Source organism: Hippocampus bargibanti, linkage group LG19 (assembly GCF_051943395.1).
Source record: "Hippocampus bargibanti isolate YZ-2025 linkage group LG19, ASM5194339v1, whole genome shotgun sequence".
Classification (NCBI taxonomy): domain Eukaryota; kingdom Metazoa; phylum Chordata; class Actinopteri; order Syngnathiformes; family Syngnathidae; genus Hippocampus; species Hippocampus bargibanti.
In genome coordinates this window covers 3,139,774-3,155,337 of record NC_142752.1, presented here as the reverse complement: position 1 = coordinate 3,155,337, position 15,564 = coordinate 3,139,774, and the positions used below count along the sequence as shown (strand labels likewise).

The 15,564-nt window shown below is 39.8% G+C and overlaps 4 protein-coding genes across 6 annotated transcripts; 2 read left to right on the top strand and 2 right to left on the bottom strand.

Annotated features, from left to right (window-relative positions):
- The first annotated feature begins 580 nt into the window (after nt 1-580).
- On the top strand, nt 581-3,807 carry abracl (ABRA C-terminal like). 3 transcript variants are annotated; one of them, XM_089022091.1, is made up of 5 exons: nt 581-657; nt 738-816; nt 1,381-1,448; nt 2,116-2,301; nt 2,763-3,807. In XM_089022091.1, the coding sequence occupies exons 3-4, from the start codon at nt 1,388-1,390 to the stop codon at nt 2,298-2,300; spliced, it is 246 nt and encodes an 81-aa protein (XP_088878217.1). In that variant the 5' UTR covers nt 581-657; nt 738-816; nt 1,381-1,387; the 3' UTR covers nt 2,301; nt 2,763-3,807. The 3 variants fall into 3 exon arrangements, with proteins under 3 accessions (XP_088878217.1, XP_088878216.1, XP_088878218.1); XM_089022090.1 differs by having other exon boundaries at nt 582-657; nt 3,252-3,807; XM_089022092.1 differs by lacking the exon at nt 738-816 and having other exon boundaries at nt 622-657; nt 3,252-3,807.
- A 902-nt stretch (nt 3,808-4,709) lies between these two features.
- heca (HECA ribonucleoprotein granule regulator) lies at nt 4,710-11,391 on the top strand. Its single transcript, XM_089022087.1, has 5 exons — nt 4,710-5,159; nt 6,864-7,788; nt 8,662-8,828; nt 9,397-9,551; nt 10,922-11,391. The coding sequence occupies exons 1-5, from the start codon at nt 4,937-4,939 to the stop codon at nt 11,084-11,086; spliced, it is 1,635 nt and encodes a 544-aa protein (XP_088878213.1). The 5' UTR covers nt 4,710-4,936; the 3' UTR covers nt 11,087-11,391.
- Nucleotides 11,326-14,105, bottom strand: mtif3 (mitochondrial translational initiation factor 3). Its single transcript, XM_089022089.1, has 4 exons — nt 14,032-14,105; nt 13,331-13,781; nt 13,066-13,217; nt 11,326-12,968 (listed from the first exon to the last, which is right to left on the bottom strand). Exons 2-4 carry the CDS (start codon nt 13,776-13,778, stop codon nt 12,798-12,800), a joined length of 771 nt encoding a protein of 256 aa, XP_088878215.1. The 5' UTR covers nt 13,779-13,781; nt 14,032-14,105; the 3' UTR covers nt 11,326-12,797.
- A 332-nt stretch (nt 14,106-14,437) lies between these two features.
- knstrn (kinetochore localized astrin (SPAG5) binding protein) lies at nt 14,438-15,465 on the bottom strand. The gene is made up of 3 exons (XM_089022085.1): nt 15,176-15,465; nt 14,800-14,874; nt 14,438-14,664 (listed from the first exon to the last, which is right to left on the bottom strand). Exons 1-3 carry the CDS (start codon nt 15,215-15,217, stop codon nt 14,536-14,538), a joined length of 246 nt encoding a protein of 81 aa, XP_088878211.1. The 5' UTR covers nt 15,218-15,465; the 3' UTR covers nt 14,438-14,535.
- Nucleotides 15,466-15,564: the final 99 nt, after the last annotated feature.

Sequence of the window (15,564 nt, the reverse complement as noted above, 5' to 3'; positions counted from 1 at the left end):
CCGTTCAATCCGGATTTCCGGTGGAATCTTTCAAAAGAAAACTTTTATCACAAGCAACTCTGCACAAAGCGAGTCCATTTGTAAACTTATGACCCTCTTTTGTTCACTTATGTTATAAATGTATAATAAGATGGAGGAATCTAAAACATCAGGGAATGTTCAAGCAATACAACAAATACTGCTGCACCTTGCATCTTTAAAATTATCTTTTTAATATCAAGGGTTATTCGACTGCATATCACAATATTCTAATGTATTGCTTTCGACGTCTAACGCACCACACAGTCTCACGTTGCCCTTCTTAAAGTTTCGCCATTTCCAAGTTCCACACTTTTGGTTTTTTTGAATGCATCACGAGGTTTGACGCAATCGTTAGATACGTTTGGAGACATCAGGAAATTTGGTAATTCATGGCTAATTCGTGCGTGTTTTATCGGGTAAAATAAGAAATGTTATTCAAAAATAAAATAATATGTTTAATTTGTCATATAAAAAATTTGTATTCAGTTCTCTTTCAGTGCAAATTTCAAGTCGGGCCATGTCTGTTAGGCTCTCCAATATTGGAAGAATATACGATTACCTTAAACGCACCGCAGTTTATTATAAATACGGTGACGCCAGTCTCGCGTCGTCGAGAAACGATTGACATAATTATTGGTAAGCAATTTTAATTTTCTTCTTATAACATCACATGCACTGTTGTGTATATTTAGTTGACATGTGTAAAAATATTTTAGGCAGCGAACTTCACATCCGTTTTTACAGTCAGGACTCCACCCTCCGATTTGTAAGGAGATCGCCGGTAACAGAAAGACGGTACTATTGCCAAACCTTCAGTCTTCTAATAAAAATAGTATCCAGCTTTTGCTCACTAACGTTTACAATGTAATGAGAACGCGTTACATTGTGAAAATAGCTTAATGGAATCAAGAATTTATGCATGCCGGTAACGCAGATCATCCACTTCCGCATTTAATCCAATCCGCCCTGCTCGTGTTAAAACTTGTTGGCATGCAGTCATCGTGCTGTTTCTTCATTTGATTTTATTTGGTGCATCTTGTGCAAATTGGACGAACATTGTCATGATACAGATTAATTTATCCAAATGAAGAATTAGTATTAAATTTTATTTTGTTTTTTAATTTGTAGAATTTAATTGAATTCAACAAACTCAATCTCCCAAAGTGTGCATGGTGGGATTTGGGTGAAAATATCTCGAAGCAACACCAACAGTAAAAGGATAAATTATGTTTAAATTGGTCTTGAAGTTTTCACATTAACATCACATCATTGTTAGTTCTGTAAATTGCAAATACTGGTTTAAAAAATGCTACTTCAGAACTACTTGTCCACATTTGTATAATTCCGTTTCCTTTCCAGAGCAACAATGAATGTCACTCATGAAGTAAATTTACTGGTGGCGGAGATTCAACGACTTGGCAGCAAAAGTGAGTCCACGCTCTTATTATTATGCAGTATAACATTATGGGATTGTTTTTGTTTGTCAAACGAGTCCATTAAAAAATAGACAGGTCACATCCGAGTTACGACCGGGTTCCGTTCCGACAAAACGGTCATAAGTCAAATCCATTCAAAATGGCCGACGTGACGTTTACACGACAAGATAGTATACAATTTCAATCTGTTGTTTTTAAGCAACTTTCTCTATCTAATACTATTATATACTAAACTGTTTACAGTTCATTTATACATTTTATAACTTTTTGAGTAGTTTTTATTATTTTAAATTTCATATTACCGATTTGTATTACTGTATAACTGTACCTGTAACGTATACAAAACTGTTTACTGTACAGTTCATTTATAAATGCTATACTTAACCTTTTAGTGTCGTTTTTATCATTTTATGAAAAATCGTTCTCCCTGCTAACGGCCAGAAGAGGTCGCCCGACACACACACAATAAAAAAAAAAAAAAGTCTGGTGGTCGTAAGTACGGCTGGTCGCAACTCGGATGTTACCTGTATTCAACATGACTATTAATTGTTTTGTCAAGAGCTAATACAGTCTGATTAAATAGTGTATTATGGCCACAATTTAGTCATACTGTTCCTTTGAAGCCCCCCCCAAAAAAAGTTCTCTAAATTTATCGCAGATGCTGAAGGTCAAACAAGCGTAAAATTTGGAGTGCTGTTCAACGACGACCGCTGTGCCAACATCTTTGAGGCTTTGGTGGGCACCCTGAGGGCCGCCAAGAAGAACAAAATTGTCGCCTTTGATGGCGAATTGCTTCTGCAGGGCGTCCACGATAATGTTGACATCATCCTTCTCCAAAATTGAGGTCAGTCTTGGATACATAAAATGCAGGCGGAAGTGTTTTGCTGTGTTTTCCAAATATTGAGCGACTTAAAGGACAACCGACATCATTTTTTTTGTTTCCTAACTGACATCAGAAAAACGTTTTATAGTATCTAAAATACCCAAAACACGCACTATGATATTTTTAGTCAAATGCAAAACACCAATAAAAAAATGTGCTGAAACTGCAAAAAATTGAAAGCGGAAGTGGCCAGTTTCAGAAGGTACCGCCCCCATGTTCGTGGTGTTATGACAACACGTCTTGCCAAAACAATGGCTTCAGATTCGGAGAAGATGCTTTCTTGTTACTCATCCACTTATGAATAAGATTCAAATAGTTCTGAAGAGGAAAGCATACACGTTTGCAATTGATTAAAGAATTTATTCCAGTCATTTTGATGCATCTGGAGAGAAATGTAGTGACAAACTCTTTGGTCCTCACAGTACCCCAAAAAGGCAGAAGATGACAACAAAGCTCTGTGGAAATTATCTCCTGGGAAGTTTTGTCAGCGAATATCAAATAGAAGTCTTGGCGCAACACACAACGATTCACCATTGCGTTATTTATGTGTTTTCCTTCTAATTTCGCCATCAACACGGTGCAACACGAAGTTTTCAGACCAAACAAAGTACCCCAAAATGCATTGACGTGATGGAAGGACTGCTACAATGTGTCCTTTTTTTTTTCGGTCTGGGGCGTTCCTTCAGTGACGTCCCGTACGAACTCGTCACCAACTCAAAAACAAGACTTCGGGAATATTCAGCGCGAGTCTTAAAACGTAAAATATAGCTATATTAGGTGGAATCTTTGTAAAATACACTCAGTAGAAGTCATTTGAAGCCATTTTACAAATTATGGAAACAATTTGTCCGGCGGCGTCGGTTGTCGTTTAAGAATGAGCATTATTTACAGTATTTTTTGTTTTCTTCTAGCGTGCACAAAGCTCACTGTTTGAATTCCCATTTCGAGACCACACAAGTTGGAAACAACAGCAAACTCCAATGGCATCGTTTTATCCACTTTAAGTTTTATATCAGCCTGCCAAACAAAACAACAAAAAAAACATGTTTGAGAACAATTTTGTTTCAAGGGCTAATTGACAACCGCAAAAGAAAAAAATTGAAAATCAAGGCAAGGCTGTTATGCTACCTCAACTTTTGCATGGACAGATGATAAATTCAAGACCAGAAAGATTTGAAGACAAGTGTATTTCTATAAGACATTTGTACTTTTTTTTTCTACAGTCTTTGTTTTCCTTGCCAAGCAAACTCCCCACAAAAAAACATGTCCATACAACAGACAAAGTCAACTTTATTGTCAAATATGCTAATATGCGTAACATACAGCACAAATGAAATTACTGTCCTCTCTGATCCAGCGTGCAAGGCACACTCATAATGACTTTAACAAACATAATAAACACGAAAACGCCAATTTGCCGGGAGCTGCTGCGCGTTCACGCGCCGCCATCTTGATTAAAATAACAAATGATATGACAACACAAAGACACAGAGAGTCATTCACAGGACTTGGTGTACCCTCTTTGTGATGACATGAAGCGATTCTAGATAAAAGAGGAGAGGATCAAAGCATCCATTTCAGCAGTGGATTAGGGACGTCATGGTTGAATTTGCACGTGTACTACAAGCTCAATGTTGAAAGCAAACACGAAGCTGTAGCATCCATTGACGAAAAGACATTGTCTCACATCTCCTGTCCCACATAAATCCGCTTCAATTCCAAGCCACGATAGTTCTACGTAGTGTTTACATTGTAACCGTCTAGTGCAATTTTGTAAGCATATACTTACTACAGGGTGCCAACCAAAAAAATATCAGTTTGTACTTTTTCCTCAGGACCAAATCAAATGTGCTTGATTAAAATAAAGAATGATGAAAAAAGTCAACATGTTCCATTCACAACTACTGCTGTCATGTCAACCGGGTGGATCTATTGTTTCAGGTGCTATTTTTGTTGTTTTTTTTGCAAACGACATGCCTTTTAAAATGATTTTCAGACAGCGCCGGCCTCAGATCAGATGTTGTCATTTGAATTATGAACTTTGGTGATAATGGACTGAAATGAAAAGAATTTTTGATAATAGCATTGGGTAAAAAATAATGTCGCCCGTTTCTGTGAGTTAATTCATAACTCATGTATGGTATGTTGGTCATATTATCTTGCTATATTGGCAATAATCAATGTCAACCAACATTCCAAGAAATAAAACCTTTCCACATCATTTTGCTTAATCACAATTTCAGTATTTTTGTACTTGTATTTTTGTCCGAGTACGAACGAATGAGGTCGAATCATCCAAATATCAATCAATCATCGGGATTCCCAGGTTACGTGAACGCCCCAAATGTTGCCGTCGGCCAATGCCGGGGGTCCAGTGACGTCACGTGGTGGAAGTAGAAGACGGAGCAGGAATGAAAACAAGAGAGAGGCACGCCTTCTTTCTGAAAGGTTATAACAGCTTAAGTGCTGCTGTCAGAACTGCACGGAGAAGCTAAATAAACGACAAAACCACGTCTATGGCCCAACAAACATCGAGGGTACCCCCTGCAAAAATGGAGCCCGCAGAAATGCCAGACTTCCTTCACACAAGGCGTTGATGAAAACGAATCGAAGAAGATCATTTGACTCACGAATCGCGTGGCAAAAAAAGAAAATGCCCAACCAGAAGAACAACAAGGGGAAGAAGAGCAAACGCACCAACAGTAGCGGAGATGAACAAGAAAATGGAGCCTGCGCGGCCGCAACAGGAGGCGCGGCCGCGATGACCACCACAGCCGCCGCCTCCGCCGCTGCTGCACCCGGGAGCGAATCTACGAGTGGTAAGAGGGACACAGACGTACACGAACAAGTTTGGGGGTGCTAACCTTGCCACTGCTACCTGTGACATAATTGGGCTTTGTTGCACGGAAACCCATTCGTGCAAAAAAAATCAAAATCAAAAACGTGCTCAATGATAGCATTTCGAGATAAGCAAACGTACTCTCGATGACGAATGGGGGCCATCATATGAAACGGGGTGATTTGTATATCGTGCGTCTTCATCCCACACAGAAAGTCTAGAATCATTTGGCAGCGATTTATTTTGATTTTTTTTTCTCCCATTACACATAGAATATCTACTGCTGTCTCTTTAAATACATAACTCGTGAACTAACTGATTCGCTTTGTAAAGAATAATACACAAAATCGTACAATTTGAGGGAGTTGAGCAGTGGAAGCAACAACAAAACATACAAAATTATTGTGTAGTTTAGACAGTGGCCGGCGGTGCATGTCAGCCCTCGGCCTTCAGTGGTGCTACGTCTGAATCAATGGTGTGATATTACTACACGTCCACTAGAGGGTAGCATTAGCCAGGAATTAACTTGTGACTTGAAGGAACTTAAGAAATACTGTCATCAAAGTCAAAGTGTTTAATTTTTTACTATGAACGTGTGGATTTATGATAAAATTGCAATATTATTAACAATATTATAGTCATTCGTGTGACTAGCCAATCATAGTTTGCGAAAACGCTATCGTTTCCAGCGCCTTCCAGCAGGCCTTGAGTTGCCAACTTGAACTCTGATTGGTAAAGCAACAGTTTCATCGACATAGATTTTTATGCGACAGGGCCTGCAGACGTGATTGTGAAGGCGTCCAGGTTGATTTCTGACCCTGGTAACAAATAATAATAATAATAATAATAATAATACATTTCTAAGCACCTTTCAAAACTCTCAAGGTCACTTTACAGTCACAGGATAAGTTTTTCTGCGGATAAGCAGCGGCAGCCACACACGCTAGCGTTCACTCAACCCGGAAGTAACTCAAATAGATAGAAAGCTAGCTAGCTAGCCAATAGATCGCCAATAGATAGCTATTGAGACAGCCAGACAGCTATCTAGCTATCCATCTAGATAGCTAGCTATCCATTAGCTATATCGCCATCCTTCTAGCTAGCTATCTATGTTGATAGCTATCCATTAGCTATCCATCTAGATAGCTAGCTATTAGTTAGCTAACTTTTGTTTAGTTATCTATTAGCTAGCTAACTTTATCCATTTGAATTATTCAGCTCTCTAGCTAGCTATCTATTAGTTATCTATTAGCTAGCTAGCTAACGTTCTACCTATTTGAGTTACTACCTGTAAAGTGTCTTTGAGAGTTTTGAAAGGCGCTTATAAATGAAATGTATTATTATTATTCAAAATGGTGGCATAAAAGAATGGAAATACAGTACTCCAATCCAATACTACTAGCTAGCTACCCGTCTTGCTATCTCTTTGCTATATATTAGCTATCTGGTTAGCTATCAAACTAGTTATCTATTACTTCGATAGCTATCTAGCTGGCTATCTATTAGCTATCTAGCTATTGGCTATCTATTGAGCTAGTTATCTATTACTTATATAGCTATCTAGCTGGCTATATATTAGCTAGCTAGCTATCTATTTAAGTTATTCCGGGTATCTAGCTAGATAGAAAATGAAAAATGAAATGTATGACTATTATATTATTATTCATCTACCTTGATCTTTCAGAGGCTCAGTGCGCAACCCCTCTGGGCTGCAGTTTGGGAAGACCCATCGACCTGGAGAAGGACGACTACCAGCGAATCCAGTGCAACAACGAACTGTGCATGTATGGCAACTGGATGCATCTGCAATGTTTCTACGAGTGGGAGAGCTCCATCCTGGTCCAGTTTAACTGCATCGGTCGGGCTCGCTCCTGGAACGAGAAGCAGTGTCGGCAGAACATGTGGACCAAGAAAGGATACGACTTGGCTTTTCGCTTCTGCTCCTGTCGTTGCGGTCAAGGTCATCTGAAAAAAGACACGGATTGGTATCAGGTCAAGCGGATGCAGGACGAGCGAAAGAAGAAACCGTCCGAGAGGAGCGCCGCAAGGTTGGCATCCGGAGACTCCGTGTTTGAGGACCCCAGAAAAAGCAAACCCGTGGGAAAAACCGTGCCGCAAAGACCGTCGGTAGAGCGCCAGAACTCGGTGGAGAGAGGAGGAGGTGCCACGGGAGGCGTTTTTCCTCTCAAGTCGCCATGCGACTCCCCGGGACAGTCCCCCCCGACTGGTTTCTCCTTTTCGCCAACTTCTGTCCACGGTTCGGCTTTTCGGGGTTCCCGTCAATTAGGGGAATTCCTCAAATCGGCGGCGCACACGGACGCGCAGCGGAAACATCTTTTGGTCGGGGGAGCCCTGAGCCGAGCCTCCGCTTGCATCGCTCACCTCGACCCGACGGGTGTGCTACCCCTGCCGGTGGCCTTCACGCTTCCACTTCACCACCGTCTCGCCTCGGGGGGTTTAGGCGACGGCCCCCTTCCACAGCCAGTGCAGTTCCTCAGGAGGTTGGATCTCTCGGAGCTTCTCACGCACGTTCCTCGCCATAAACTCAACGCCTATCACGTTCGAATGGAGGACGACGCCCAGGCCGGCCAAGGAGAAGAACTGCGCAGGTAAGAAGGTCCTTCAACCCAAATCAGAAGTTTCAACAATAATAAATGCCAAAGTGACCAGAAATGTTATTTTGATTGTACAGTATTTAATCACATTATTATCATTTGCTAGCTATTGCTATCTAGCTAGCTACCTAGCTGGCTATCTATTTGCTATCTAGCTACCTACCTAGCGAGCTATCTATTTGCTGTCTAGTTAGCTATTAGCTATCTAGCTGACTAGCTATTAGCTACCTATTAGCTCACTAGCTTTCTATCTATTTGAGTTACTTCCGGGTTGAGTGAACGCTGGCGCGTGTGGCTGCCGCTGCTCACCCACAGCAAAATGTATCCTGTGACTGTAAAGTGACCTTGAGAGTTTTGAAAGGCGCTTAGAAATGAAATGGATTATTATTATTATTATTATTATTTGCTATCTATTAGCTCTGGCTGGCTAGCTAGCAATCTAGCTGGCTAGCTAGACGCACTAAATAAATCAAATTGTATTGTATAAGGGACATTGTATTTTAAGATATTTTCAGAATCGCCAATTTCATTGGAGTTTGAAATCAGACCCCAATAAAAGTCTATCTGGCTAGCTATCTAGCTGGCTACCTATTAGCTAGCTTTCTATCAATTTAAGTTACTTCCGGGTTGAGTGAACGCTGGCGCGTGTGGCTTCCGCTGCTCACCCGCAGACAAACGTATCCTGTGTCTGTAAAGTGAGAGTTTTGAAAGGCGCTTATAAATGAAATGTATTCTTATTATCTGGTTGGCTAGCTAGCTAGGTAGCTAGGTATCTGTTGGCTATCGATTGGCTATCTAGCTAGCTTTCTATGATAAATTAAATGTATTATTTTTATTATTCTGAAATGTACTTTCCATATTTTGTAGATTCATCCTTTCCACGCTCAGTGCGAGCCACAGGAACGTGGTCAACTGCGCGCTCTGTCACCGAGCGTTGCCGGTGTTTGAACAGTTCCCGCTAGTGGATGGCACCATGTTCCTCAGCCCGTCACGCCACGATGAGATCAACTATGACGTCCCTTGCCACCTGCAAGGTAAACATATATTAATAATAATAATAGTCATAATAATAATAATAATACATTTCATTTATAAGCGCCTTTCAAAACTCTCAAGGTCACTTTACAGTCACAGGATTAAGTTAGCTAGCTAATAGATATCCAACAGATAGCTAATAGATAGCCAGCTAGCTATCTAGTCATTTAACTATATAGCTAATCGATAGCTAGGTTGATAGCCAGCCAGCGAGCTAGATAGCTAATAGATAGCAAATAAATAGCTAACTCGGTAGCCAGCCAGATAGTTAACAGACAGCAAATAAATAGCTGGCTAGGTTATTATTAAATAATTCCATATTGTCTTTCAGTTTCCTTTCATTACTTTTCACTAGCCGCTAGTCGTAAGCGAATACTGGCCAGAGCTTATAAAGGTCGGGTCAGTTATTTCCTGGCTAACGGCACCCTCTAGTGGACCTGTATTAAATCACACCACACTTTACAGTCTGGATTGATTTGGATTGAGGCATAGCACTACTGAAGGCCTGGAGCGGGCGCATTTTTGCACTTTCTCTGGCAACTAACGATTTTTCTTCATCTCCAACAGGCAGGTTAATGCACCTCTATGCCATATGTGTGGATTGTCTCGAAGGTGTCCACAAGATCGTATGTATCAAATGTAAATCTCGCTGGGATGGCAGCTGGCACCAGTTGGGCACCATGTACACTTACGACATCCTGGCTGCTTCACCTTGTTGTCAGGTAGACTGCGGATATTGATTTTTTTTTAAATTTTGGAAAATACAATTAGCGAAATACATTAATATATTGGGGTCTTGCATTAAAATAAGCAGCATTTTTAGCCACACTTAATAAAAAATCCTGATATTTGGAAAATTTTATACAGGTAACATCCGAGTTACGACCGATGCGAGTTACGACCACCCGTACTTACAACCACGACCGCCAGACCTTTTTTCCCTGTTTTTTTTTTTTAATCCTACGCCTGGCACTGCAACGCGCAAGCAGCCGGCAACGCGTATTACAATTTCGGCCAGCCAGCATGTCACACACTCGCACAGCAATGTTCTGCGTGACTACACTCAATACAGTAGTTATACAGTGCAGATACCATCTCGGCAACATCTCCTGTAGTACTGTACACTGCTTTTTGTTCTTCGGGGTCCACCTGAGTCCGAGTGTGTGTGTCTGGCGACCTCCTGTGGCCGTTAGCAGGGAGAGCAGGGTAAGTATAACATATAATAATAATAATAATAATAAATATAATAATAATAATAAATATAATATTCTACGCCTGGCATTGCAATGCGCAAGCATACTACGCGTACTACAATTTTGGCCAGCCAGCATGTCACACACTCGCACAGCAATCTACTGCGTGACTACACTCAATACAGTAGTTATACAATGCAGATATTAATTAATAATACATTTTATTTTATACGCGCCTTTCAAAACTCTCAAGGACACTTTACAGTCATGGGATAAAAACGTTTTTTTTCTGCAGGTGAGCAGCGGCAGCCATTCGCACCAACGTTCACTCAACCCGGAAGTACACGCTCACACCTAAATGAACTCTACAGTAAATAGTTTTGTATACATTACAGGTACAGTTATACAGTAATAAAAATCGATAATATGAAATATAAAATGATAAAAACGACACTATAAGGTAAATATAACATTTATAAATAAAATAAAAATCGATAATATGACATAAATGATAAAAATGACACTTAAAGTTATAAAATGTATAAATGAACTGTAAACAGTTTGGTAGATAATAGTATTCAATAGAAAATGTTGCTAAAAAAAACAGATTGACATCCTGTCGTGTAAACGTCACGTCGGCCATTTTGAATGGATTTTGACTTACGACCATTTGACTTACGACCGTTTTATCGGAACGGAACCCGGTCGGAACTCTGATATTACCTGTACGTATTTAGAAAATGTTTATCATTCATTGAAGGTTCGCCTTTACACGGGAAAATACTATATATCATAAAAGGATACTTGTGATATATCAACATTTTTTATGTGTGTGTATCAATTGTGTACTTTTTTTTAAGCATTATGTAACTTGTATATGTCGCTCTGTGTACCACCAGGCTCGTCTGAACTGTAAACACTGCGGGAAGCCAGTGGTGGATGTTCGTGTGGGTATGCAGTATTTTTCCGAATACAGCAACGTGCAACAGTGCCCTCACTGCGGCAACCTGGACTATCACTTTGTCAAACCTTTCTCATCATATAAAGTTCTGGAGGCTTATTGACAAATGTTATTCCTGCATGCTAGTTAATCCCGTCAAATGTTTTTTTTTTACAGTTTAGTCAAGTTTATATTTTTAAATGTGACGAAGAACTCAAGTTCCATTTTCAATCTTTAAAAAAAAGTACACGTAGAGTACGAGAAAGTCCCTAAAAGGGATGTCATGCTGCACGTGCAAAAAAAAAGATGTCAAATTAAATGTAAAAACGCAAGTAATTTGTGACAAGTGAATGTATCCATAAACCAAATTAGATTTTTATTTTTATCATGAAATGATATAATTCTTGAATAAAGGTAAGATACATCGTGTATGTTCTCATCGTGTACTGACACTCCTAGGCCTTCAGTAGTGCTACGTCTGACTCAATCGACGGAAGCCACTGTAAAAAAAAAAAAAGTGTGGTGCGATCTAGTTTAGCAAAGGAGCAACTTCTTTCTATCTGTTTGAGTTACTTTCTGGTTGAGCGTACGCTGGCGCGTATGGCTGCCGCTACTCACCTACAGAAAAACTGATCCTTTCACTGTAAAGTGACCTTGAGAGTTTTGAAAGGCGCTTAGAAATGAAATGGATTATTATTAGTTCAGTAAAAACAATGACAATCGCCATTGAAGTAAATATGACACATTTTTTTACTCATATTTAGATGAAGACTGCCATGTTATATTATGTCATATATACCACATATCAATTGGCTATGAAGCACGTTTGCCCAAATCCGGGATGATTCATTTTATTTTGACAAACTAGCAAAAAAAATGTAAAATGGTTAATATTCATTATTTATAATGACTGGCTAGGATGCAGAAAAAAATGTCTTATAAAATTCCCAGTGAGGCAGTTTCTTCTACTTTACTTAAAGGACAACCGACATCTCCGGACAAGTTGTGTCCATAATTTGTAAAATCATTTCAAATGACTTCTACTGAGCATATTTTACAAAAATTATAGCTATATTTTACATTTTAAGACTCGCGCTGAATATTCAGGAAGTCTTGTTTTTGAGTTGGTGACGATTCCTGACATCACGTCACGGAAGGAACGCCCCTGACCGAGAAAGCGACACACGATGCATTTTGGGTACTTTGTTTGGTCTGAAAACTTCGTTTTGATTGCGAAATTAGCAGGAAAACACATAAATAATGCGATACTGAATCGTTGTGTGTTGCACCAAGACTACTATTTGATACTAGTAGACACAAATTCCCAGCAGACAAATCAGCCCATTTCCAACGGAGCTTGGGCGCCATCTTGTGTATTTTCTGGGATGCTACATTGGAGTCCAGATGCCTCAAAATGAGACAGAAGGACTCCTTCAATCAATTGCAAACATTTATGCTTTCCTCTTCAGAACTATTTGAATCATATTCATAACTGGATGAGTAACAAGAAAGAATCTTCTCCGAATCTGAAGCCATTGTTTTGATTCTAGAGCAAGGCAAAGACGTCCTGGCGTGACATCACGAATAAGGGAGCGGGACCTTCTGAAACTCGGCATCTCCGAGGTCATTTTGAAGTAGTTTTGGGACACTTTAACTCATTTTTATTGGTGTTTTGCATTTGACTAAAAATATCAGCCTGTGTATTTTGGGTATTTTAGATGCTATAAAACGTTTTTCTGATGTCAGTTAGGAAACAAAAAAATGGTGTCGGTTGTCCTTTAAATCTACTTTATTTCTCGTTTATCACTGTTGAAGTGTCTTCCGTAGGTAACGTTTCAGCCATTTTGTGACAACGAAGTCCGATCTTTGTCTTTTTTGGATAGTTCCTTCGCCGAAGGTGGCCGAAGTATACACATGGCCGCTTGCCCCTCTCGTGTCACTTTGGGCTTGGAGACAAATCCCACCATCACCCCCATTTGTTGCACCATCTGCTCTAGATTTTGATCCTGTGTGGACAAAAAAAAAAGGTGTTAAACCGGAGATTAAACTGTCACGTGATCAATTTGGCACCAGTGGTCGATTGGGCAAACGGGTCTTCCTCACCAGGTTGTTGACAGACTCTTTCCGTGGAGCACGCAATGTAATCCTAACGTGATGCTTCTTCTCCAACCAGTTTTCCACCTGCTTCAGTTTGTTGGTTAGGTCGTGAGAAGCAATGCCGGATGTGAACGTAAGCTCTTTGACTTGCACGGGAACTGCACAGAAGATACCACCAAAAACAGTTGTTTGTGATATGTCGGGAAGATGCATTTTTATGGCTCGCTGCGCAAGCACAGTATGTTTACAGACTTAATCCGGCTCCACAAACCTGCTTTAGTTTTCTGCTTTTCCGACATTTTCATCTGTTCTTCATGAATTTGTTTCCCACTCATCAGACGATAAACCGGTGGCTCCTGTCGTTGACTGAGCAGCACTAGTTTGAGGCCCCTCTCGTCCATCATTCTGAGCGCATCGGCGCGATGAAACACACCTAAATTCTCCCCAGTTTCGCCGATGACTTGGATCTGGCGCTCTGGGATTTTCCGGCCGACGCTGGAGATCGTGGTTTGAGCCCGAGGATCCAGTTTCTTTTTCTTGACTGCAGGAGTCTGGTTCAGAGTATCCGCCTCTGAGCAGAAGGGAGACCATCTCCAAGGGTGAGTTAAGACCCTCGTCTTTTGGTTCCTGCTGAGAATCCTCAAAGCGGAGCCAGGACTGTGCCCATACATTATTTGGACACCACGAAAAAGCATTTGCTTCACACAGCCTGCAGCCATAACCTGAACACAGAGAGCAACGCATGCATGATCGTGGAAAAAAAAACATGAACAATACTAAAGCATAAATAATTCTTCAGTACAAACAATATACGCTCTTCTTCCATCATTAGGATGTTTAACATGCATGTTAACGATCACTATATTGTTATTTATATTTCCATTTTATGACACAGCCTTTGAGTAACTCAGATCTTAGTCGAGCATGTAAAAACACAAAAATATATATTTTTTTGCAGCATTCGACCACTACCGTTCAATGTCGCGATTTCATGCTTGTTGAATCTGAAGGGTGACGGCCGGTGGCTACTTCCGCATTGCTCTTCTTCGTTGGTAGTATTACGGGGAAAACATGTGCAGTCAAGCTCACTACTGCCATCGTCGGGTCACAATGATAAATATCACAACATTGTTTATTCCCTTATTATTTTATAATAATACGTTAAATTTCTAAGCGCCTTTCAAAACTCTCAAAGAGACTTTACAGTCACGGGATTTTTTTTGTGTGGGTGAGCAGCGGCAGCCATTCGCGCCAGCGTATTACTTTGAAATAATTTTTGGGCAAAATATAAAGCAATGATTAACCTAAGCTCTATGCAAATTAACCAGAAACTCACGAGTCAACGCAAAACAGGTCTGCAGCATAGAAATCGTCGTTTTGATTATAAAATGAGAAACTTTATTTATTGACACTGAACATATTGATACATATTTACAAACATGCCTGCACATTTAAACTATGCAGCACAACACACATTTACAATAATAGAGCTTCTGCCTCCGTAAGAGCTTTTTCCAAGTCAGCAGCCTCCTGGGCGAAGGTCAGTCTCTCTTGTAAAAATTGTTCCCGTGCTTCAATTAGGTCTTTCATTATTTTCTGGAGTTCCTAAAAGTGTGTTTGAAAAGGAATGGATGTCAAAACATGCAAATATTTTAAAACATTTATGGCATATGATAAAAATTCTAACCATAATAATAACAACAATAATAATAATAATAATAATAATAATAATAATATCACCTGCAGACTAGACTGCTGCTGAGTTGAGATGTTCCCAACAATCTTAAGTCCTTTCAACAGGTCTGCAGAGACACACTGCAACAATACATAACTTTTGTAATAATAAACACTTGTTTGGTTTGAAATCTTGTGCATCCATTAGTACGATTTTTATTAATTTTCCAGAGCATTAAACGAATTAGAGCAAAGAACTGTAAATACATGTGCGCACCATGAATTGATTACTTTGCTCTTCATTGTGGCGAAGAAATTCAAATTAATTTACATTTCAATAATGTGATAAATCAAATAATGAGAACATCATGGTTTAAAACATACTCGGATCTATTTTTGCTGCCATGAGGATTATCTGACAGTCCTTCAGGTTTTTCTGTACCTCAGAATTCTCTTTTTCAAGGTCGCTCCACTGCTGCTCCATTGCTGCTGCGGAATTGGGATTATTGTCATCATTTAGGCCGTGAATATCGTGAAAAATGCACAAGGTACCTCATTACTTAACCAATTCAAGTGTGCGTTGTATCGTGCATCGCACTCGAACTCCAAGCAAACTTTTGCAAAACACTGTAGATCGAGTTTTCTATGCCAAGTGCATCATTTTGATGCAGCACAATATTGTGAGTAAAATAATGCACCATATTCAAAACACATAATACATTTCAAAAGATATCCTACCGTGGAGTACGCTGCACGAAATACTGTCAAAACAACAACGCCACTGTATTTTTAAAAAGACAACTTCCGGCTTGCATTCCGTCATTTCCGGTA

Bases quoted from the DNA above. Each gene is read 5' to 3' on its own strand.
- abracl (XM_089022091.1), top strand. From the start codon at position 1,388: ATGAATGTCACTCATGAAGTAAATTTACTGGTGGCGGAGATTCAACGA. The intron at 1,449-2,115 runs GTGAGTCCACGC...AATTTATCGCAG, and splicing joins TCAACGACTTGGCAGCAAAA to ATGCTGAAGGTCAAACAAGC.
- heca (XM_089022087.1), top strand. From the start codon at position 4,937: ATGAAAACGAATCGAAGAAGATCATTTGACTCACGAATCGCGTGGCAA. The intron at 8,829-9,396 runs GTAAACATATAT...CATCTCCAACAG, and splicing joins CGTCCCTTGCCACCTGCAAG to GCAGGTTAATGCACCTCTAT. The intron at 9,552-10,921 runs GTAGACTGCGGA...GTGTACCACCAG, and splicing joins CTGCTTCACCTTGTTGTCAG to GCTCGTCTGAACTGTAAACA.
- mtif3 (XM_089022089.1), bottom strand. From the start codon at position 13,778: ATGGCTGCAGGCTGTGTGAAGCAAATGCTTTTTCGTGGTGTCCAAATA. The intron at 13,218-13,330 runs GTTTGTGGAGCC...TCTTCTGTGCAG, and splicing joins AAAGCAGAAAACTAAAGCAG to TTCCCGTGCAAGTCAAAGAG. The intron at 12,969-13,065 runs GTGAGGAAGACC...TTGTCCACACAG, and splicing joins AAGAGTCTGTCAACAACCTG to GATCAAAATCTAGAGCAGAT.
- knstrn (XM_089022085.1), bottom strand. From the start codon at position 15,217: ATGGAGCAGCAGTGGAGCGACCTTGAAAAAGAGAATTCTGAG. The intron at 14,875-15,175 runs GTACAGAAAAAC...GTATTGTTGCAG, and splicing joins TTGAAAAAGAGAATTCTGAG to TGTGTCTCTGCAGACCTGTT. The intron at 14,665-14,799 runs GTGATATTATTA...ACACACTTTTAG, and splicing joins AGCAGCAGTCTAGTCTGCAG to GAACTCCAGAAAATAATGAA.